The following is a 25,657-nucleotide window of genomic DNA, read 5'->3' on the forward strand; positions in this document are numbered from 1 at the left end:
TATTTAATCACACCATACTAGTCATCAAAATATAAATGACACTAAAACAAGTTAATTAATAGATATATTCATATGAAACACAAATATTCCAAACATATTAATGCATACACACATCTAGTCATGCCAGTACATCCATTCATAAAAAACACTTCAGTCACCATTTAAGTCAGAACAACAGAACAAACACTCAGGACCTTCTCTAAAGTCAACATGTGCAAAATAGAAGTGGTGCAATACAGCTTTCACATTTTCATAGCTCTCTACACAGTCCATGCTATTGTGTGTGTACATACTGTAGTAGTGTATGTATGTATGTCTGTGTATGTCAGTGTGTCTGTATGTAAGTGTGTCTGTATGTCAGTGTGTCTGTATGTAAGTGCACTTATATTAGCACTGTGTGTGTGTGTGTGTGTGTGTGTGTGTGTGTGTGTGTGTGTGTGTGTGTGTGTGTGCGTGTGTGTCTGTGTGTGTGTCTGTGTGTGTGTGTGTGTGTGAGAGCGAGAGCGAGAGATCAGACCTTGCTCACCAGTCGCTGTTCCACAGATTTTAGCAGCAGCTGAGAGTATTGCTCCAGCAGAGCCAGGGCCACCCCCCCTCCCCCTGCCTGTCCCTCCCCCACCCTGGGCGGTGTTGCTGGGACACAGTCGACCATGGAGCGCACTCGGCCCAACGCCTCCCCCAGCACACGCTCCATCTCCTCCTGCTCAGCACCCCCAAGGCAGCCCCCGCCATTCACCTGCCCGCGGAGACAACACACACACACACACACACACACAGAGATTTGCATTAGTGTATGACTATAGATACACACACACACACAAAATCACCAACCCTCTCCATCTACCTGCCAGGGGTGGACAGCATGCAAGCATGGGTGACACAGTGTAAAGAATACAACCTTTGGTGGATATAAAGTAGACGTGCATAGATTGAGGAAAATAAAGGGCTACAGATAAGGCCGAAACGTATGGAGTCTGCATCCTGCTCACCATCTTGTAGAGCTGCATGGTCCTCTCCACCGTCCTCTGGAGCTCTCCTGCAGCCTCCCGGCACGTCTCCACACTGACTGCTGTGCCTGGAACACAACAGAACACGACAGAACGCTCTTGAGCAATGATACGGTACAGTCTCAAGCAGTAATGACAAGTCAATGATACTGAGGGCCTCCAGCTGCACCTCAGTCCTCGAACGTTAGAGCCAATACTGTGTCCCTGTACTTACATGATGAGTGGGAGTGGGAGGATATCATTTGAGCAAACACATATTAGGTTATAGAAAAGAGGACAAGAGAGGAGAAAAAAGAGGAAGGCAGATAGGAAAACAGAGAGAGAGAGAGATTGAGAGAGAGAGTGAGAGAGAGAGAGAAGTGCCCTGACACACCAAGCTTGAGCCTCAGCTTCAGTTTCCTCACCTGTGGAGTGGCTGGACACACTGGAGCACACAGGGTTAAGAGCAGAGTGGCAAACAGGCCACGAGGCAGAGGAGCAGCAGGGAGGGAGAGATGAGTGCTCGTGAGGAAGATGATAAGGAGGAGGAAGATGATGGTTATGAGGAAGATGGTGAGAAGGAGGAAGATGATAGTCATGAGGAAGATGATGGTGAGAAGGAGGAAGATGATAGTCATGAGGAAGATGATGGTGAGAAGGAGGAAGATGATAGTCATAAGGAAGATGATGATGAGGAGGAAGATATTGCAGCGGCACAGTTGCCATGATGATGGAGGACGAACGACGGTGGCGGCGAAGCCCACCTGCGCTGGACGAGTCCTCGGTGACCACGGAGAACGCCTGCACGGCCATCAGAGGCCGCTCCTTCCCACAATCCTCCACTCGCTTCCCCACAAACATTTGCTCCTTGTTGTCCGGAAACGCCTGGCTGAGCTGATTCATCAGGCCCTCTCTGCTCCCGTACAGTGCATACTCCTGAGCCTCCTTGTGATTGGCTGAGAGAGCATGGGTGCTCAGCCTATCAAAGCTGTTCCCTTCCACAGAGAGGCGGGCCCTCAATGGTGCCTTGGCAGGGCTCCCCAAGCTGGGCTCCAGGACTCCGGGGGACCCAAGGCCAGCCTCGGCTGAGCCACTGCCCAGGTTGAGGCCCTCTCCGACGGACACGGAGCGGCAGACCTTGGCCTTGGAGCTGGTGGTGGGGCTCATGTAGGAGCGGGACCTCCAGGATTGGGGTGGGGAGGAGGGCGTGCTGACGGAGGTCACCGAGGGCGACGGGGTGCACTGAGGGGAGGAGGGTGGAGCGAGCTGGAGGTCTCTCCTCAGGCGAGACGGTGTGGTGGCTCTCCGACCTGCACACACACACACACACACACACACCACAGAACACAGAGAACCAGCTCAGGATCATGGATACCCACACACTCTGACCTGCTCCCATAAGCGCTCGTGCTTAGAACGCTACCTCTACTACTTAGAATTCTACCTCTACCTTAGAACTCTAACTCTATCTCTCTTTGTGGAACCCCTTTGACTGCCTTTTCTGTATCAGCTTTTCAGACCTTTAGACGTTACTGTCCAAACACAACCAACTTATTTGGTTTCATGGAGAGAAGTTCATTCAGGTTTTTAAAACAACAATATACACAAAAAACAAGTAGTTGTATACGGCACCACATAAAGTGTTTATTTTTGTTTAAGTCACTTTAAATTGAATTACAAATTAAAAGAACAAAAAGAAAGAAATGGTTGGGTGCCCATGCCATTTTTGCAAAAAAAAAGAAACCTCTGGTATGACCCACACTCTTCACTTTTTTGCAAACATTAGAAGCAAAACCCCCACAAATGCTAGAAACAAAAGACCCCAATGTAAGGATGTAAGGATGAAAGGCCCTGGTGCTTTGGGAAAAAGCCTCTGGCACGTCCCACACTTCCTTGAATTTCCCCTTGGGGATCAATAAAGTATCTATCTATCTATCTATCTATCTATCTATCTATCTATCTATCTGTCTATCTATCTAAATATCTATCTATCACACACCAAAGCCCCATAGAGAATAAAGGAGTCATACGGCAGAGAGATGCACCATCTCCAGACAGGTTCTGAGCGGAGAGGGACTTCTGCATCAGCGGCGGGGCCCGGGCACTGGGCGCCATGACCCTGGTTGCGCATGCCCCTGGGGTCCTCCTGCGCATGGGCACGGCGGCCCTGCTCACACTGCCCCTCTCTAGGCCCTGGGCGTCGGAGCTCCTGTACTGGCCCTCGTCTGTCAGCAGGGGGCGCACACTGGAGACTAGGGACCGCTCGCCAACACTCTGACACTCATCCTTCCGTCGCGGGATGCGGGAGTGACTCCTAGAACAAAGAGGGAACACTCGTGAGAACGGTTCTCGTGTGGCAGACGGTTCTCTTGATGAGAACGTTCTACAGATCTTGGTTCTATGGTTCTCTTGATTCACTTCTAGGGTTCTTTTGATTAGAGGGTAACAAGGGAGAGTGACTCCTGGAAGAGGGGGATGTCAAGGGGGAAGGTCAGAAGGGTGTCTTGATGAGAAAGACTCCACGGGGAGCAGGTTCTTGTGAGACAAAACAGTGAGACAAAATGCCACAGGACAAAGTGGTCCAGGAGAGAGAATTGGTTCACAGCAGGGATTGAGGGACCAATGTTCTGGTCAGTGGCGCTTCCAGAGCCAAGGGACTTATTAAGCACAGTCAGGACAGAACAGGATTAGACACCATAGTTGGCCATCCACTGACACAGCCATGGCCACTTGGCATGCAGTAGAACCAGGGCACGATCAGGACACTTGTGCTTGTCTCTAGGAGACAGACATAGAGACTTTGTGTCTGGTTGGTAGGGTTAGCAACAGGCTCAAGAGCTGCCTCTGACGTTGACATGGGGTAATAGAATAAAAGACTGTAAGACGGTGGATTATCCAACCGAGTACTGAAACACACACACACAAACACAAACACACACACACACACACACACACACACACACACACACACACACACACACACACATACCAGGCGGTGTGCCCCTGAGCTAGGAAGCGAGCAGAGATGGTGGTCCTCTGCAGTGGTCTGTGTAGAGTTCTCCCAAGGCTTCCTAGAAGTAAACAACAATAACAACAACACATGCATCAGTAAAGCAACACAGTTAAGACACAGGAACACAATCAATACATTTATTTCTGTCACCCTGTCAAGTTACATGTTAAATGTCAAATACTGATCATTGCCCTAGTGACCTATTTGGGCTCATCAAGTTGTGTAAGCTGTGCAAGGGGAAGTAAGATGTGAGTCTTGCAATGATTTACAATTCACAATACACTCTAAAAACGATGACCTTTATACTAATAAAAGAGAAATTATAAGAGCCTTGGAGTATGAACCCTCTTTTTACTTTTGTGGACATAAAACAGAAAAAACGTGAAGTGCAATATATAGCATTATATGTGACTCTTATATGTGACCACATCTACTCCTGATGCTGGCATACCAGTGCTGCTTCTGAGGTCTGATAGCGTCTCAAACTGAGCATCTTCATCTTCCTCATCCTCTGTATTGTCATCCGTGTGGATGTCATCCGTGTCTGTGCTGAGGCCCTCCAGGCTTTCAGAGTCTACAACAGGGATGTGGAAAGGGTGTGTCATTAAAGGGTGTGTTTTTGTGTGTGTGTGTGTGTGTGTGTGTGTGTGTGTGTGTGTGTGTGTGTGTGTGTGTGCATGCATGTGCGTGTGAATACAGGCTTTTTCCGAACAAGTAGTTACAGGAACATACACTCTTAAAACGAAAGTGTTAAAACAACACAACTTAACTAGGGCTGTCAAAATAACTGATTCATTTCGATTAATTAATTTGAGAAAAAATAACTGATTGAAAAAATTAGTGCAAATTAATTGATTCCGTATGACCTTTGACCCCGAGCCGTTTTAGACTGTAAAATGAAGGAGAGAGAAGAAAATGTGCTGCCTGGATCATTGATTGGAACATTTACTTTTAAAAAACGGCCTGATGGTGTTGATACAAAATAAAGTGTTGAAAATAAAGTCCTCTGCAATGTCTGCAGCAAGGAATTTGCATATCACCGGAGTTCATCAACTCTATAGTCGCACATCAATGCAAAGAAATAAGTGTTGACATTGAGGGGAGTGTTAATTTAGTGTCGGTTGTAGGTTATATCTGTGGCCTGAAATGCCTTGTATGTGAAAAAAAACTTCTTCCCGAAGCACTTTTGAATGTATTTCCTCAGCATATTAGGTCATATCATAGATTATTATGGCAATTATTTGAACAGTGAAAATAAGAATAAAAGAGTCTTTGAACTTTAATGTCACTAATGCTGATTATTCAATGATTCATTTGAATTTAAATATTTAAAATACTTTCAGAGCAAAAATTATATATGCGATTCATTTAGATTAATTAATCACAGAGTATGTAATTAATTAGATTACATTTTTTAATCGATTGACAGCCCTATTTTTAACACATCTCTGTGTCCAGATAGGGACAACACATTTGTTGAACGTAGTTATAGGAACAGTCCACATTTATACAGTTCTACTAACTACTCTCCCCAAAACTGGTTTTGCAATTTGCATTCGCAATGGCCACGTGATCATAGCAACTGGTTGCCCATTCAATTGCAAATTGCCCATTCAACTTGGGTTGAAAGTGGGCGTGACTTATTAGTTGGACCAATCATGTAGACCTAGGTCACTAAGGGTTCCTACTGTACTGTATGCGGAAAAGGGAAAAGACCCTACCCTGAAGTAGGAGCTGAAAGAGTTATAGGAACTGCAGTCAGAGGAACTTAAAAATCCCCAAATTGGTCCAGTCGGAACACAAGAAAAATAGGGTTCTAGGAACGTTATGTTCTAGGAACTACAAAAAATCCCTCAGATGGGTAAGAGACAGAGGCGGACAGAGTACACAGCTTCATTACTTGAGTAAAAGTACAGATACCCTTTGCTAAATTTTACTCAAGTACAAGTAAAAGTACAACAGTCAGATGTCTACTTAAGTAAAAGTACTAAAGTACTTGTTTTTAAAAGTACTTGAGTATCAAGAGTACAAGAGTACATTTTCTAAATATTGCATTACTACTGCTACAGTGCTTACATTTATGTACAGAAACGTCCTACATGGAGTTATGAAAAATGTTAATGTTAATACCTTGGAGAATGTAAAAGGAATTGAAAGTAAAATCAAGTAATTTTCATATTTTTACCATGTTGCCAGGGAAGGGCAGTATTTCTAATACATGTATATAAAATACGTATTTCAAATACAAAATACTATTTTGTAATTGAAACACTTGAAGCGAAAACTATCATTAACTTGTTCAGAAAATTGAAATAGTCTGGCGAGGTGGGGCCACGGGTTGGCACATTCCCGGGATGGACCTGTTGCGTCTTCATCCATTGTTTCATCCATGGTTACATCTCTTATCTAAATCTGACCATGGAGATGACTTTGGCGGAAAGCTGAAGGTGATTGCGGATAGGCTGTCCCAATCAGTGGCGCCTGCACAATCCAATCACGTTTGAGAGGGGAAACAACAAATTGAGGGTTTCCGAGATTTTTCTTTTTTCTTTTTTTTTAGAAGAAGTAACGGGTACTCACGGTTTTGGATAGAAATGTAGTGGAGTAAAGAGTACAATATTTGCCTCTCAAATGTACTTGAGTCGTCATGAGTAAGTCATGAGTACTCCCCAAAAAAAGTAAAGTACAGATCCCTCAAAATTGTACTCAAGTACTGTACTCAAGTAAATGTACTCCGTTACTGTCCGGCTCTGGTAAGGGACTTATGTCTGTTGTCTGTATACATCTAATGCTACCATTAGCCTGCTAGCGGTATCTCACCGAGGTTCCTGTGGTCGGGGCTGGACACGCCGCTGCAGTAGCCCAGGGACCCTGCGCTGTCCGGGCTGCGGCTGTGGGACCACCGGGAGTCCTGCGAGTCCTGGCTGTACCTGTGGCCCGCCCTCACCTGGAACTCGCTGCTGCCGCCCCACTGCTGCTCAGGGTAGAGGACCACGCCCTCGGGTTCAGGGGTCAGGGCAGGGGCCAACCAGGCGGAGTGGGGCCGTGGCCTGCGCCTCTTCACACGGCCCCCCGGGGGATCCTAAGGAGCAGAGGGAGGAAATGAGAGAGAGACAGAGGAGGAGGAGGAGGAAGAGAGGAGAGGAGAGGGAGAAAGAGGAGGAGGAGGAGGTGGAAGAAGAGAGGAGAAGGAGAAAAAGGAGGAGGAGGAGGAAGAGAGGAGAGGGAGAAAAAGGAGGAGGAGGAGGAGGAGGAGGGAGAAAAAGGAGGAGCAGGAGGAGGTTGACCTAGGGCGATCGAGGTATGATATGATATCTCCAGTATGCTGTGCTTAAACTTAATTTTAGACAATTGATTGTTTTACAGGAACATGATCAAGTCATTATTCAACATCAAAACATGAAGCAAAGGTGACTGTTAGTAGTACTTTTACATTTACATTGTGAACAGGAAGGCATTAGGATTTGTTCCCAGGGAAACAATGCATGACTATCAGTCTTCCTGTCTTGTCCTGTGAGTATGGTTTAGGACCACTAGGGGGCAATATTTTACATAGGAACTTTACACTGAAGACAAAAAATGGCATTGAAGTGTGAGGGATGACCACACTGGTCCTGATGCTGAGTTCATAGCAAGGCCTGTAAGGCACCAGACATGCTGAGCTCACCACTGCCCCCTTCTGGATGGAAGTACAGCGCTGGGGCTCCGGGCTGTTCTCCTCTGGGTCAATTTTGGACAGCAGGTCCAGCTGCCTCAGCTCCATCATGGACTGGACCACCAGCTCCACAGAGCTGACCCGACAGGACCAGCGCCGACGGGGACGGGCTTGGGCCTCGACCGGACCAGCAAGCTGGGGAGGATTGTCAGCCCCTGTTTGGACCTGTGGACAAGAGAGGGGGAAGTAGTGGTATATTATAATTAGTGTGCGTGTGTGTGTGTGTGTGTCTGTATGTAATGTCTTTTTGTGTGAGTGTGTGAGGGTTTTAGAGGAAAACACAGACCTGGACGGGCTCCCAGTCAGCAACAACATCTGAAGCTCCTGAAAGGCAGAGAGAACAAATAAACACCTATTTGATTGTGTGAGTATGTGTTTACCTGTTTACGCAAGTGGGTGCATTTGTTTTTGTGTGTGTGTGTGTGTGTGTGTGTGTGTGTGTGTGTGTGTGTGTGTGTGTGTGCCCACATGCAACTTACCCATGTCTTCCCCTACACTGCTCTCAGAGGTAGTATGTTGCAGGGCATCTCTCTGATTATTGAGTTCCTCTTCCCTTGCCTCTTCTCCCTGATACACCTTCATCTCTTCATCATCAACATCCTCTTCTTCCTCCTCCTCCTCCTCCTTCTCACTGTCTGTGTCCTGATAACCAATCAGTGATGGAGCACTGTGCAGCTCTTGCCTACACACACACACACAAAGACACACACGCAGACCAAAAACACACATAGTTAATTAGCGTAGTACTTGATAGTAAGAAGATGTCTGATCTATTTGATATAAAACATTTCTTGATAGAAAGACCATTTATTGACAACCTTTAGACAGAACCAAGCTGCTGAGACTGGCTGTGTAGTGACTGCAGATGTCTTGCTTGTTGTGTAACTACAAATATAATTATTCTGTATTCAATTCTATATAGTAACTATTGTATAACTATTCTGGATCTCTAGCCTGCTGTGTACGTGGGATCTTTGGCCAACTGCGATTGTCCTGCCAGCCTGCATGGTTTTGTACCTAATCCTAATTCCTCGCTGTCCTGTTGAAGTGTATTTAGTGCACCTGCCAGGTGGCGTACGTACTTGACTCTGGGATTCTTGCCCATGGTGCCAGTCTGTGCCTTCTTGCGCAGTGCCATGTGTTCCCGCATGTTGAGGGTCAACTCAGGGGCCAGACGCCACACAAAGACGCAGCTGCAGAGACGACGATAACAGCAATAATAACCATTAATAATAAACGTTTACGTTTACATTCACTCCTATTCATTTAGCAGACATTTTATCCAAAGCGACTTACAAAGTGAGGATTAACATTAAAGCTACAATTCAGCGAGGGCCTTTGATAATAATAAAGACACAATAGATACTACCATGCTGAGGAGGCCTTGGGTAACACACTATAACAATGAATTCTACCAACAGAGGATGAGAGAGCAGAAGTTGAAGTAGTCAAGTGTATCAAAGGACATAGTGGTATCTCTTCACAAGGGAGAACGTGACATGAGAGGCCTAAAAGGCAGAGGCATGGGGGCATGAGGAGAGAGGAAAGGAGAGAGAGAGAGCACAGAGAAATGGAGGAAGGAGAAAGGAATCCTCTGGCAGTGAAGGTGAGAGTCAGATGGGGTTGTATTTGTGTCTGTCACTGCCTTACCTGTCTCCAGACACAGAGATCAGATGCCTGCAGTCACTGGTGAACTTTATGCCTGTTACAATTTCTGTAGCGAGTGAAGTAGATGGTAGAGAGAGAGAGAGGGAGAGGCGGAGAATGTGAGATATACTTGAATAAATTAATAAAATGAATTAAATTAAATTAGTAAATGTATATGTGTATGTAGCTGTGATGTAGTCCATGTTCCCTGGAGCCCTTAAGACTAGCCTCCTGTGCCACACCTGCTGCTAGGCAGTAGCCTGGGGACAGTTACCTGAGTGACCAAACATGGTGGCCACGCACTCTCCTGAGTGGAAGTCGTACAGGCAGATGTTCTTATCAGAGCAGCTTGTGGCCACATAGAGTCCTGAAGGGTCAGTTTGGACCTGTGGATCACATACACACACACACACACACACACACACACACACACACACACACACACACACACACACACACACACACACACATACATACACACACACACATACAAACTAAGTCAACCTGGCACCAGAACACCAGACAGTATCTATGTCTCAAACTTGCTGTCTGCACTCTGCACCATGACACCTATACACCTTAGAAACTAAACCACAGTAGTTGTTCCCTCTCAGCTACATACACACAGGGTATTACACTATAAACACACATGCAGACAGAACATGATCAAACCTTCAGTAGGCTGCCATCCAGGCCTTGGGAGCCCTTAAAGGACTTCTTCTGTTTGCCATTACTGATGTTGAAGATCCTGACCAGAGATAAAGACAGTACACAGACAACAGACATCAGGGCTATTGCTCCACTGAAGCCAAAACAGACCTGCTGATACACATGTTACAATGTGATGGTAACGGATCAAAGAGAGTCCAGAACTTAAAAAATCAGGACATTTGAAGAACTTTAAGAGAATTTTAAGAATCAGGCCTAATCAGGATCAGCAGAATCTTGAGATTAGCACACGCCACACACACACACACACACACACACACACACACACACACACACACACACACACAAATGCACATGCACACACAAATGCACACACTCACACACACACACACACACACACACACACACACACACACACACACACACACACACACACACACACACACACACACACCCTGATGCTGCGGTCCTGACATCCCACAGCTGCGTATTTGCATGTGGGATCCACATCCATATCAGCGAGGCTGGTCTTCCTCACCACATGATGAGTGCGCTTGAACTCCATTCCTCTGAGTGTCTATCCAGGTCAAAGGGTCAAAAGGTCAACGAGTTAATGTACAAGACTTTCTGTATGCACTTTAATGTGTCACTGAACTATTTGAAATATGCCCTTGATCTCAAACCTGGGTACTGCAAAGTGAACTTCAAGAAAACTTGCAGACTTGTAAAGCATCAAGACTCAAAACTCAACCTTTTAACCGAACAGGGAGGAGAGCATCATTAAAAGTGGTCTGCAGAGTTCCATAATGCAAGTGGACAATAAAGCGATTACATAAGAGCCACTCAGACTCACAAACCGCTAAAGACGCCACTAATGACCTGTGGTATGCTGAGCGCATAAGACAAAGAGAGAGGAATGAGAGCTGCACGCTGGCTAGGACAACAAAACAAAACAAAACCAAACAACAGAGCAATGAAAGACTGAACAAAGCTGTTTACTTGTACAGCTAATAAGCTCTCTAAGTCCTGAATAAAAACCTTAGTAAGAGGATTCAGCTCTTAATGGGCCACTCCAACTTCCTTGTTTATCTGTAGAAAGAAACTTTTAAAAACTTGCTAATGAGACCTAATTTAGGTGGATGCTGTGAGTAGTTACAGTGATAACGGTGAAAAAAAAAAAGTTTTCTGCGGTTTAGCAATCCACTCCACAGTTTCATCCAAGTCAGCTGCACTGAAATGTGAACTTCAGATCAGTGTTTTTTATATTGGGCACTTCATGAACATGCTGGCATCTGGACAAAGCCTGGCAAGGCTGGCAGCAGACCCAACAAACTGCCAACCCAACACAAAAACACAGAGAATCACACCACACTTACTCCAGCCGCCTGCCCCCACCTAAACAAATGACTGCTACACGTGCACCTAGGCATATGGGTTCATGACAGCCTCTCCATCTTAAAGAAGAGCAAATCAGGGGACTTCAGACCCTCGCCCCTATCTCCCAATGTGAATCCAAATTCCAGCATCTGCATCCTGATCTGAACCTTAATGATCATGCAGGAGGATGGAGCTATGGTGCGATCACCTCATCTGAAAATCTCACCCTGTGGGCTGTCCTGAAGTAGACACTCTTGTCAGCTCCACAGCTGATCATCTTCACCTTCCCATCGGCCGCTGCAGATCCAAGAAAACAGAAACATTAAAAAGATCTATGGTACACACATACATGCACAAACACAAACACAAACACACACACATACACACACACACACACACATACACACACACACACACACACACACACACACACACACACACACACACACATGCATACACATGCACAGACAGATATGGATTAAAAGTTCTAATAGTACACAAGGAAGGATGGCTGTATAGAAGGAATGGGTTTATTAGGTTTGTAAAATAGCACCTCCTCTATGCTACATATAATATATTATATGACTGAATCCTGTATTTAACTCACCAGCAAATCGTACGGCGGAGATGGAGGAAGAGTGCTCATCCAGCGTCTGCAGCAGGCCGTAGTCTTCTTCAGCGTTCAACACATGGATGAGACGGTCACGACCCGCAGTCGCTAACAGCCGCAGACCTAAAGAGGCACGCACACACACACACACACACACACACACACACACACACACACACACACACACACACACACACACACACACACACACACACACACACACACACACACACACACACACACACACACACACAGAGACACACACACGCACACACACACACACACACACACAGACATGCACACCACAGACATTAGCAAATAGCATCTTACTGAGTAAACAATCAATATTCTTCACAATACACAAACACACACACACACCCACACACAGACACACACACACACACACTCACCAGTCTCAGGTTTAGAGTACTCCAGACAGAGGATCTCAGCGTCATGGGCATCCACCTTCAGAATCTCCTCCATGCTGCTCAGATTGTGCACCCTGAACACAAACATAATACAATGTCAGAGTGTGTAGCTCTCTGTTAAATGTTGCATAGCCCCTTGAATTTCCCCTTGGGGATCAATAAAGTATCTATCTATCTATCTATCTATCTATCTACACCCTCTCTCACACACACACATACACACACAGACACACACAAACACGCAGACACAGGTATACCTGAGTGTATCGGTTCAATTGCCTGAGGCCAATTAAGAAAGACAATAACCAGTCACTGCTTTCACATTTTCTCTCACACAATCTCTTTCTCTGGCATGCAAACACACACACACACACACACACACACACAACACACACACAGACACACACACGTTGGTGGGGGTTTACCTAAGTGTGCCGGTGCGGTCTCCTGAGGCCAGGTGCCTGCCGTCTGGACTGACGCCGATGGTGCGGATGCCCGTCCTGACCTCGGGGGCCACACTGTCCTGCTTCTCCACCCCAGAGGTGCTGCACATGTCTGTGTCCAGCATGGTGGCACTGCCACTCTCCACGTAAATCACCTTCAGCAGGTCCTGCAGTTGGGATGAACACAGAGATGGGATGAAACCCAGTGAAGAAAACACACACACACACACACACACACACACACACACACACACACACACACACACACACACACACACACACACACACACACACACACACACACACACACACACACACTCATCCACACACACAGTCATAGTAACACACTTGTACCCTTAAACACACAAACACAAATTTAAGCAAAAACACTAAAAAGTCAAGATTCCACAAGGAATGTCTGACCAGTCACAAGTGATGTGCAGCGGTCAGAAGCAGACTCACATTGCTAAGGATGTTGCCCTTGGGAACAGAGCGCTGCCCATCGGAATGCCACAGGCGGATGGTGTTATCAGCGGAGCAAGTCAGGAAAGAGGTGGAGCTAGGCAGCGATTCAGTAGCGTCAGGACTGTCTGGATACACCTGATGAGGAAGAAAGAGAGATTATTTGTACACACACACACACGCACACACTCATACACACACGAGATTCAATCCACATACTGACAATGTATACTCCATATGTAAAAGAAAGGTTATACTAATACATACACACACATAAACACACACACACAGAGACACACACAAACATACACACACACCTGCAGGTCCCAGACAGAGGCGGAGTGGTAGAGGCCAGAAAAGACCTTCCCCACACGCTGCAGGTCACGCACATCCCACACGTACAGGCTGTGATCGTTATACACACACGTCACCCAACCATTGGCAGGGTCAAAGGTCACTGCCACTGTGTCTGGATAGTGTGCATCTGGCTGGGTGGAGTACAGGTGGCTGATGGGAGATGGACAAGAGAGGAAGAAGAGGAGGAAAAGTAAGAGACTGAGTTTAAACTGAGTGCATCTGAGAGGGGAGGAAAGCAGTGCTCCAGCTGATGCCCTTCTGACCAAAGACCATAGGGCAAAACAAAGCAACACAAGATGGCAGTTACATCCTCAACACTTTTTAAGTTTGCAATTCAATGTCTCTGTTATATTCACATAACATTTACACATTCATTCAAAATTCAAGCATGGATGCACACCCATGCCATGGCTGATGCTGGCACTGCCCCTTATCCAATCAGGTGAGTCACCTCAGCTCAGGCTACAGCTAGCACACAGCCAGGCCTCGTACCTGAGGCAGGTAGGTGACACTGATTATAGAACAGCTAAGGGGCGTTGTTAGGCATGACCTGAACCAGAACTATCCGTTTTAGAAAAAGCATTTATCCAAAATAAATTACTTATTGATTAAGAATAACAATTAAAGTCCTAATAAATGTGCAAATGATGCTTAATACAGACCTTGTTGCACACTAATACATCTAATACATACACATATTATTATACATATTATGTAATACATATGTTATGCATATTATGTATTAATGGTTAACATGTGCTCCCTAAACTAAAGTTTACCATCAAGTTTACTGGTGTGCGCAAGGCCTTACAGTGCATCCATTTCTATCTATACGTGCGCTTTGGCCAGGTGAGCTACCACTGCTTTGTGATGTCCGGCTGTACGCACCTGGGCTGGGTGACAGCCGCTACGTCCGTGCCCAGGTGATGTGGGCGAGGCAAGGTACCCAAGAAGCGCAGGTCCGCAGGGCTGAAGGTGCGCACGGTGCCCTCTGCACACGCGCAGAAGATCCGATCCGCTGTTACCCATAAGGATCTGGCCATGGACGTCTAAAGCAGAGACGATAAGAGCAGCGGTCAGTAACCACAATGGCCTGTTTATCTACCGGATACATGTCTGATGTGTGCTCAGTGTATTAGCGTGAAAAAGCAGTTAACAGCCATGGTGCCCTGAACTACTCTCACAGTCTTCTATTAGCAAACACACAATGCAAACTTAGGCCAGTAAACACCAGAGGTGTAAAAGTCTGGCTGCAGAAAGATAAAGTCCTGCCACATTTTGGTTCCAACCTTCCACTTAATCATCTGATTCTAACTAGCACAATTCTTAAGGTAGATCAGCTAATTAGTGAAATCACATATGAAGGGTTCAGATGCAAAAGCCTCTAAATGCCACCTATGTCAAAAATGAGATAAAGATGTTGAGGGGATGCTCTCCACACATAGTATACGCTAATCAAATAATTTAACTTCTAAACCCACTAAATACCACTCTCTTCCTGGTCTGAAATATCGATTTATAGGCAAAAACCTATAGGAGCCTGAATTTAAATGCTCATTTAAAAGAAAAGTGTTCAGACGGATTTAGAGGGTTTTGCATCTGAACTCTTCATATGTTAAGTGCACAGGTAGAACCAATACATGGTAGGACTTTTACTGAAGCCAGACTTTTACACCTCTGGTGAACACACACACACACACACACACACACACACACACACACACACACACACACAAAACTACTGTTGAGTGTTTCCTCAGTGTGTTGGGTGGGTTGCTTTTTAAATGTATTCCACTGCAGATTACAGGCTGCATATCACTCTATCTTTTCTTTTTTAGAAAGAAAGTGACATGCAAACACATTTCTGGCTCGATTTTCTACTTTGAATTCATAACTGAATTCATTACATCCATCTTCTGATTGAAAGGTAGGCCGTTTTAATCGGACTCTTACCTTGAATTCATAATTGAATTCATTACATCCATCTTCTGATTGAAAGGTAGGCCGTTTTAATCGGACTCTTACCTTGAATTCATAACTGAATTCATTACATCCATCTTCTGATTGAAAGGTAGGCCGTTTTAATCGGACTCTTACCTTGAATTCATAATTGAATTCATTACATCCATCTTCTGATTGAAAGGTAGGCCGTTTTAATCGGACTCTTACATGTAACACAAATATATAATAATACCCAGATCGTTTTCAAGGGCTTCATAAAACAAAATCGTTGAGTGAAAGTGATGACGTAGACGGTGGTGAGGATTCCCGCCACATAGCCTGTTAACATCCGAAGGGGAAACTGATTAGGCAAAAAAGGTCACAGTGTAAATAGGCCAATGTATTCTCTCCTAAGCTTCATTTGTTTCTGATTGATTGCAGACTTCTGTATATCTTCATGGCTACACATACAGCTGTGAATAAGCTCACACCATCAGCCATTATGGAGAGGGCAGAAGGCGTACAGGTGGCATACCATCATCACTCCAAGCTCTTGGTTGTGCAGGCTCCTCACTAGATCAGAGAGAGCCTGGGGAGAGAGGGTGCTGAGGAGGTCACCCTCGTAGGTGTCATCAGCCACAACATAAGGTCTGACACCTTAAAACTGCAGTTGGCAAGATTTTTTTGATCATATTCACTGAAACTGACTCACTATTCTCCGACGGAACAACATAAATTAACCGGTTTTAGAAAAAAATCTGCACTTCTGCCTCCACCTAGAGCCTGTTATTTGTTTTGCAAAAATCCACAGCTCCCGGTTCTTCTGGTCCAATCAGAGCAGGGCTGTGTGAGATCTGAATGTCAATCACAGTCTGGTGCAGTCTGGTGCGCACTGACGAGCACGAACTTGATAAGAGGGTGCTCGGTGGCATGAGAGTTGTAAACATTCAAAAATGTGTCCCCTCAATCTGTCAGACTTGCCAACTGCAGCTTTAAGGCAACTTTGTCAACCACCATCAGAGGGCGTTTGGATGGCAAGAGAGTGAAGATTGATGGTGTGGCAGGACATAAGGAGGGGGTCACCCCGAAACAGGTGGAGCTGGGGTACGGGGCCTCTGAGCTGAAGAAGCTGGATGACTATTTCACCGCTCTCGAGCAGAACCATAGGAACCTGCAGCAGCTCCTGCAGGTGGAGAGTGAGGAGCACGCAGTGGAGCTAAGGGCTCTGGAGAGAGAGCGTGTTCAGGAGAGAGCAGAGTGGGAGAGAGAGAGGACGCAGAGAGAGGAGGCCCTGCGGTCTGCTCTGATGTCTGTGGCTGTCAGCAGACAAAAGCTGATGAAGGAGCTCAGGGGCCAACCAGCTACACTGGCGGTGAGATATGATTGCTTGCTTTTCTAAAACACTGATAATAGTGGCCATGAATTGATACTGTATGTATAATGTGTATGGTGAAAGTGCAAGTCTAAAGCATGCTGAATCACCACTGTGTACGTTAATGGCTATATACTGTACATAAACTTGAACTGTAAAGTTTCAAAAATCTCTTGAACATTCCCATACTTATGTGTTTTATAATACAGAGTACCAAACACCTGGGTGGAACTGCCCTGAGCAGAAAAGCCTGAAAGGGCTGTTGCTTCAAGAAACACCAGGCCATCGCTAATGTGATGCTGCTCCTCAGTACTTCCCAACGCTACAATCATTTCCTAATGCCCTATGGTCAAGGCAACTGTAGATGGGAGCTTTTTTTTTGGCCTTTTTATGCCTTTAATGAGACAGGACAGTGAAGAATGACAGGAAGCTAGTGGGAGAGAGAGTTGGGAGGGGGATCCGGAAAGGACCATGGGGCGGGAATCGAACCGGGGTCGCTGGCGTACGGTGCAGGTGCCCCAGCCAGTCGCGCCACAGCCGGGGCCTGCAGATGAGAGCTTGACTTGCCTTACTGTTAGAAAACTTATATCTGAGAGAGGATTTTTTTTTCTTCTTCAGGATACTCCCAGCACCAGTGGCTGTAAAGACATGAAAGCAGATCAGCTGGACCTGAAGCAGCTCATGGAGATGGAGAAGAAGGTCAGGGACGCTGAGAGGAAGAAACAGCTGAAAGCTCTAGCCAAGGCTGAGAAGAAGGCCAGGAAGGCAGAGAGGCGCAGTGGGAAGAACGGGAAAACACAGAAGAAGGATGACCAAGTGAAGGACATCAAGCCCAAGCGATACTGGCATTGTTGCATTTTAACCCTGGGTTGTGCCACTTCATCTGTTGAAGACTGACGAAGCCTCTGACCAGGCCGTGAAGGAGGATCACATTATAATTCTTATTTCTAGGCCTAAATATATATTTTTAAAGTATTTTAAAAAACATTGACTATTCATATTTTTCACTTAAAATAAATGTTTATATTAAATTATTAATTACTTGATTCTATTTCTATTCTATTATGTATATGCCTATATGTCTGCCTAAGTTTATGAATGTCTATGGACAAGAACCATACATGTAAACGATGAAGTGCCTTCAAAAGGCTGTCTTACCTAAAAAAAATATATAAAATGAATGATGAACTTTTATACAGTTCACCTTTCCAGTTAAGGCACTTGCTTCAGGCTTTTAGGACTGAGGTACATTCATGGATGCATGACTCCTGCCAGTACAGTTGACTCAATTCTGAATACTGTATTCAAATATAGTTGCTTAAATTTGTTATTTTAAATACTTAATCCTATTACATGTATTCTGTTACTTCCCAACACTGTTTCCTCATCAGGAGATTACAGAGGAGGCCCCTCTGACCCTAATCTCACACATATCCACATAGGCCTCATTGACAAAATGCACACACCACACACACACACACACAAACACACACACACACACACATGCACGCATGCACACTAACACACAGGAAGGTCAATGCGGGCCAGCCCCACAGGTCTAGCCAAAGGATAGTCAAATAATAGCTTCGACCTGGAGCCGCAGTTGGCCTCAGCTTCCTCTGATAGTTGGCCACAATCCAATAAGGAAGCCCCTACACTAATGAGTCAACAAGGTTCAGATACTCTATCTGTGTGTGTGCTGACTGATGTTTACCAGACAACCTGGTGAATCTCCACTTGAGTGAATCAGGAAGCAGAGGTCTGGGACTGGGAAACACTGGGCTGGTGTCTGTTTTCCTTGCACTGGGAACACAGACACCAGCAAGACTTACAGGCTGCTCTTCCAACAAGTGCAAAGTGAGATTACTCTCGTCTCTGATTGATTGCCAATATCTTTACATTACCAGGAGGAAATGAATGGGGTCAAACAATTAATTGAATGAAATTGATTCTTTTGAAATAGTGGCAAAGCCTCAACACTGGCATTCGTCATCACTTACATAGTACTTGGTTCAACTTCCTGAGTGACATGCAATGCAGACAGTTTAATGTATCCTAGTCTGAACATTCCAGAGATTCTAAATCAAAGATGTATGATTCCTTTTGAGGAGGAACATAGCCCTAACATTAGTTCTTCATGTCACTTAGTGACAAGGTTACTAGTGTTAGCATTAGGACCACTCACCCTGAGGTCCACCCACTTCTCCAGCATCCTCCTCTCGTTGAACTCGCACAGCAGCCCGGAGGAAGTGATGCAGAAGGTGCTTCCTGATTGACTGCCACGCCCACATGCCACGTCACAGAAGAAGTTGTTCTGGAGCTCTCCGAGCAGGCCAGATCTGCCCATTAAGGGCATAGGGCCGTCAACCTGCAGATAAACACACCATAGTGATATATCACAGTAATGTACCATAACATACCACAGAAATATACCATAACATACCATAACAATTATCATCTGCATAGTAATACACCATGGGAATATTCTGTGCTCACATTTCTTAGTTTAGTTTCGTCATTTACATGCCAAGGCATACTCCGATAAATCGGTAGTTAAACTAGAAGTTAAATTTGAATCTTTGCAGCAAATCTTTGTCATTAGTGGTGTACCTTGGCAGAACCGGAGTGATCGAGGTACCAGAAGCGGACATGCCTGTTTCCTGCCGTCACAAAGTAAGAGCTATCCTCTGAGAAGGACACCGCCGTCACTTTACTGGACACCTTATTGGCAGCCACCACAATATTTCTCTGAGCAAAAAATAGAGATCAAACACTGTTGTTCACACATACTTTGTGTTTTATGTCACATACATTTCTCTGTCTGTGTGTGTTTGTGTGTGTGTGTGTGTTTAGTACCTTCCAGGCCCAGACATTGACACTCATGTCATGCTGGTAGCCCACGCTGACGATGTACTTGCTGTTGGGCGAGAAGGCCACGCAGGACACACCATACTTATGACCCTGCAGCTCGGCCACCTGGGAGCCCTCACACACGTCCCACACACGCACCGCTGGCAGGTGGCCACACTGGGGGTGTCAGAGAAAGAGAGGCGAGGTGAGAAGAAAGGGAGGAAGTGGGAAGGAACGAGAGATCATTAGAATAGAAAGAAAAATAAGAAAGAAAAAGAACAGAGGAAAAGAGGAGAAAGACAAAAAAATAAAATATGGTGTGAGAAAAGTAAAAAGATAGGAAAATAAACAATTAAAATGAGAAATAGTTTACAACTTATCACTGAACACAGAGAGACAAGACAACTGTTCCATTCGACCAGACAGGAATGAGCCTTGCCACAGAGAACGGGCTGCCATGATAACAGCAGAAGAAAATTACTGAACCCATGACAGAGAATTCTGAAATATTTGCCTCTGACACCCACAGAATTCTTCCACCACCCTCAGGGGTCAAAGTTCATCCTGTCTGTGTGAGCGTTACTGTAATCTGAGAGCGTGTTGCCCCACACGAAGGCCAAATGTCATGAAGGGGGATGAGGGTGGCCCATAAACAGAGCAGCCCATTCAGGTCCAAGAACAATGGAGAAGGAAATGTCCTGAGCAATGAGATTAACTCCCTCATGTAACAAGATTAGCCTCCTCAGTGTGTGTGTGTGTGTGTGTGTGTGTGTGTGTGTGTGTGTGTGTGTGTGTGTGTGTGTGAGTGTGTGTGTGTGTGTGTGTGTGTGTGTGTGTGTCTGGCTTTGCCTCTTTAGCACAGCAAACACCATAGCAGACAGCACAAACTCTGATCTGACAGGTCACAGATAACTTTAAGATAAACATATATAATATATCATAAATAAATATACTGTATATACATTCTGTGTATGCCGTCTAGATAGACAGATCTTATATCCGTGAAGGAACCGTCAAAAGGTGTACTATTGTGGAACCAAAGAACCCTGTTAAAATGGTCCTCCACAGCATTCAGAACCTTACACTGTGAAGAACACCGTTGAAAAATAAGGAACCTCATCTGAGAGAATCTGAAGAATTCCTACAAATCAGTCTTGGTAAACCCTGAACTTCTAAAAATGATAAAGAGCTCTTCTGAGCAAACACAGCTGCTGTGGAAAACTGCGGGACACTGAGGGGTGGAGGGAGGGACGTCACACCCTTCACACAGGGCTGACAGCACCCTGTCTCTGCTTTTGCAGAGCAACAAGCATTGGGTCAGGTCTGGGCCATCGGATTAATGATTAATCGGTTAATTAATCCCTGGGAGTGAAGCCTAGCGCGTTTGTGAGATGCACAGCACAAATTGAAGGCTGGGATTGACATTCCGCACACACACACACACACACACACACACACACACACAGATAGACAGGCACACAACAAACACACCTGGGAAACCTGCCACCACCACCACAATGTTCCGATTCTGCTGGATTAGGTTTATGTGTGTGCGTGTGTGTTTGTGTGTGTGTGTGTGTGTGTGTGTGTGTTTAGGCATTGCATAAACAAAGTGATGTAACAAAACAATTCAATTCAATTGAGTACAGTACAGTACAGTACAGCAACTGGCATGATGGAGGAATCAGGAGGTACAGTTAAGCTGATGCTGTAAGAAGGGAGATGAGAAGATAGGAAAGAAAAACGAAGAGAAAAAGGGGAAAGCACTTACCTCTCCTGTGACCAGGTACTTGCCATCTGAGGAGAAGGCTAATGTAGTGACTGCTTTCCTGCAAAGGGGTAAAGAAGACTTCAGAACTGAACAAAGAAGAGCTTCTGTAGCTGATGAAGGCTCTGACCATGACCGCCTTTAAGGCGGATCCTGCCCTGCATCAGATCCACCATGGCCAGCTCAGTCCAGCACAACACAGGTGGTACTCGGACACCAGGGAATGTTTTTCAAGAATGTGATTTGGGACAAACCTCTTTATAGCCCCATAGCTTAACTCTTCAGGCCAAACGGCTCAACTTTTAGGAGAGTTATTGGTTACTATGAGCTGAACATGAAAGTATCATCAAGGCCAAAATAAAGAAAAGAAGAGAAAAAAAAAAGAGAGAAATTCAAAAAGACCGAAACAGTCTGCAAGGTAATCCCAACATTACTGCCTAGCACAATAGTAGTGTAATTACACAATAATCAAATCAAGCACCTACACAGGTTTGACCAACTAAATTGCCTGACGTTTTAGATTGATGTTCCCCTTAGATGACTAAGATGGACAGACGTCACAGTTATGACCTGACAGATTTAGTTAGTTAGTTTAGTTAGGGGAGATAGGTGCCTCTCACCGGGATGTGTTGACGATGTGCTGCTGTCTGTTCTTCTTTGGGTTCAACAGCACAACCACACATCTAGAGACATGGAGATCAAGAGAGTTACGCTTTGCACTAAAGATATTAGATAAAGCATGTACAGTACATGTACACAAATGCACACATACACCCATCTCTCTCTCTCCCTCCCTCACACACACACGCATCGCCGCACACACACACACACACACACACACACACACACACACACACACACACACACACACACACACACACACACACACACACACACACACACACACACACACACACACACACACACACACACACACACACACACACACACAGCAGCAGCAGCAGCATAGTCCAAATATCTTCTGCTGGAAATGTTCTAAGGCCCTTGTCCATGGTCCTGAAGGATTCCCCCAGTGCTTCACTACTGCATCCCAAATATAAGTATTCTCTCTCACACACTCACACACACATACACACACACACACACACACACACACACACACACACACACACACACACACACACACACACACACACACACACACACACACACACACACACACACACACAGACACAGACATATACACACATCATGGCATAGTGCCAGGCTGTAGTCCTAGTTCTCTTGTAGGACCAGACACCGCCCTCCTTACAAATGCTGCGTGCTTGACCTGCATAGAGATTATCTACTCAGCACAATGGACACAATGTTTAGGCAGCACACGCCCGCGCGCACAAACACACACACACACACACAAACACAAATGCAAAACAAACCACTGAGACAACAGCTATGTGTGCTGCAATGTTATTCATACAGCTGGATAACAGTCTTACAAAAAGCTGTCATTTCCCTTATGATACATTTAAAACGAGACATTGAGAACTTTGAAAAAGCACTGGTAGTTTACTTACAAGACGGTTTTTATACAGACAGTATCTTCCGAGAAGTTTAGCGTTTGCAGCCATCTTGAATTTAGTCACGATAAGTCAAACAAACGGTAAGAATGAACTGGTATGATAGGGATCAGATTCCAAAAATAATTCAGTGGAAATGCATGGATTCCAGTTTCTTCCAGTAGCAGCAACTGGAATCCATGCATTTCCACTCAATTCTTTTGGAATCTGATCCCCATCATAGCTGTTCATTCTTACTCGCTGTTCGAATTTATCGTGACTAAATTCAAGATGGCTGCAAACGCTAAACTTTGTGAAGATACTGTCTGTATAAATCGTCTTGTAAGTAAACTACCAGTGCTTTTTCAAAGTTCTCAATGTCTCGCTTTAAAATGTCAGGGCCCCTCGAAGTCTACCAATGAAGTGTGGAGATACATTGAGCCTCGTAAATGGGTGTAAAACAGTGATTTATTTGCATGGCTAGCCCGATGCGATGTCAAGCACCACTATTGAAAAAGCTGTTGGTAGCATCGGCTAACTAGCGCCAGATTTTGGAGTGCAGGGGACAAGCCGAGATGGGCTATGAGACATCCGTTCACACTCGGTATCATGTTTCAATACACTTTAGGTCAATATCACACCGGAATTCTCCTTTAACACACCAATACTCTTTCTATCTCTCTCTCTCTCTCTGTCTCTCTGTTTATCTATTTTCTTTCTCTCAGTCGGTCTGTCTTGCTCTGTCTATCTATTTTTTCAGACTGTCTGTCTGACTTTTTGTCAGCTCAGTTTATACATACTCCTTCTCTTTTCCATCTCTCTTTTGTTCATACTTATACTCTCTCTCACACACACAAACAACACACACACACACACACACACACACACACACACACACACACACATTCTCTTACCCTGCAGGATAGGCCACCAGGCCAGTGTTGGGGTCACAGGTCAGGCCACTGTTCCCAGAGGTTGTGACACCCAGCACCCTTTCAAGGGTCACCTGTGGGACACAGAAGGTGTGACAAAATTCCACAATCACCATCACACAGCCATTAACACATGTTCATCTGATGAAATGAGATTAAATATCTCACATTCCTGCTAGTCTATAACAGACATATTTGTTTCAAAGGTGTGGCATTCCATATGATACTAAACATAGGGAAATTATGTAGGCCTACAACTGAACTGTACAACTGAAAATAATATAACAATATAATAATGTATGGTTTAACTCGTTTATTTAACATAAAACAAATAATGTCACACTCACACTTAATCTGTGTAAAGGCAGATAACAAATCCAGCCCTGATCATGTTATTGGAGTTTATTTGAAGGCACAAGAAGTTAATGACTAACTTGGTAAAAAAGACAAATCTATGTAATATTCTTTAATAAGATAAGAAGATAAAGTACAGAATGGCAATGATATCTGAAAGAAATACAGGAGAACTACCAAAGCAAGATATAACTTCACACAGGCCCTCTATCTAATGATATAACCACTACGAGATTAATCTATTCAGATGATAATGTTGATAAAATCGAAAAGTCACGTTGTTTCATTCACTCAGAGGTCAAGAATCCTTGTTGAAGATCAAAGCTTTGGCCAGGTATAGAGTGGCCTCTCTCTTCACATAGAAAGCGACACAACTCTGACATTTAGAAGACTAAAAATTATGATGAGAACTACTAATTTTTCGTTGCACAAAAGCAACTAAGCGCAGCTTTTCAGAATTACTTTGCCCACAGAGCAAGCAGTTGATTAGCCTATCACATATTTAAAACGCATACCGATTAGCCAACGGTCCTTTAGGTAGGCTATGATATCCTAATACACAACGACTTTGTGTGTGACTATGGATAGGTTATATTTCAGGAGTGAAAGGCTCACCTTAGTTGTTAGGTTTTCCTTCGTGCGACTCCTTTTCAGTTTGATGGAGGGCGACCGGAGGAAATTCGTTATCCGATTTTTTATTGTAGTTCCATCTCCAGCCATAGTGCGGAATTTAACTTCAAATTATCTGAGGAGACGTTGTTAACTGCAATAAAATCTCATCAGCCAGTCATTGACTCTCATTAATCAAGTTTTGATCAACTATATTGAAAATATAGATACTTGAAAACTATATGTTGCGTCGGACGACCGGCCTCACAGAGAACTGATTGTTTGCAGCCCAGCTGAGAGGTGCTTGTTCATCATTCTGTTGGTCAGTTCACCTTCATTCTGTAGACTCCAACAGCTGACGTCGGATTGGTTGGCAGCTTAGGTGCGCTCTGATGCGCTCTGGGTGCGCTCGGGAGTTCTCTACTCCACCTTACCGTGCCAGAGACGAAATCAGATTTTGGCAAACCAATGACAATAGAGCTGCACAGTCCCGCCCACAGCCAAAATGCGGTTAGGTGCCGGATGTAAGAATCCCATTCATGTGTCCCATTGACGTTTGGAAAAATCCGTATCTGGGGCCGTATTCACAAAGAATTTTAAGGCTAAA

At 44.9% G+C, this 25,657-nt stretch overlaps 1 protein-coding gene across 1 annotated transcript; it reads right to left on the bottom strand.

The window, feature by feature from the left end:
* Window positions 1-408: 408 nt before the first annotated feature.
* On the bottom strand, window positions 409-25,235 carry LOC125299337 (mitogen-activated protein kinase-binding protein 1-like). The gene is made up of 29 exons (XM_048250576.1): window positions 25,057-25,235; window positions 24,070-24,161; window positions 22,259-22,321; window positions 21,642-21,699; window positions 19,877-20,047; window positions 19,631-19,768; window positions 19,206-19,388; window positions 14,596-14,756; window positions 13,668-13,857; window positions 13,351-13,488; window positions 12,871-13,055; window positions 12,428-12,519; window positions 12,015-12,140; window positions 11,634-11,704; window positions 10,483-10,607; window positions 10,034-10,109; window positions 9,636-9,747; window positions 9,365-9,428; window positions 8,797-8,907; window positions 8,194-8,396; window positions 8,001-8,038; window positions 7,667-7,879; window positions 6,820-7,081; window positions 4,451-4,573; window positions 3,976-4,057; window positions 3,017-3,300; window positions 1,412-2,296; window positions 990-1,075; window positions 409-736 (listed from the first exon to the last, which is right to left on the bottom strand). The coding sequence occupies exons 1-29, from the start codon at window positions 25,159-25,161 to the stop codon at window positions 512-514; spliced, it is 4,662 nt and encodes a 1,553-aa protein (XP_048106533.1). The 5' UTR covers window positions 25,162-25,235; the 3' UTR covers window positions 409-511.
* Between the last annotated feature and the right edge of the window lie 422 nt (window positions 25,236-25,657).

Source organism: Alosa alosa, chromosome 8 (genome assembly GCF_017589495.1).
Source record: "Alosa alosa isolate M-15738 ecotype Scorff River chromosome 8, AALO_Geno_1.1, whole genome shotgun sequence".
Taxonomy (NCBI): domain Eukaryota; kingdom Metazoa; phylum Chordata; class Actinopteri; order Clupeiformes; family Clupeidae; genus Alosa; species Alosa alosa.

Bases quoted from the DNA above. Each gene is read 5' to 3' on its own strand.
- LOC125299337 (XM_048250576.1), bottom strand. From the start codon at position 25,161: ATGGCTGGAGATGGAACTACAATAAAAAATCGGATAACGAATTTCCTC. The intron at 13,858-14,595 runs GTGCGTACAGCC...ATCTCCCATCAG, and splicing joins GCGGCTGTCACCCAGCCCAG to CCACCTGTACTCCACCCAGC. The intron at 13,056-13,350 runs GTGAGTCTGCTT...TCCCAACTGCAG, and splicing joins AGGGCAACATCCTTAGCAAT to GACCTGCTGAAGGTGATTTA.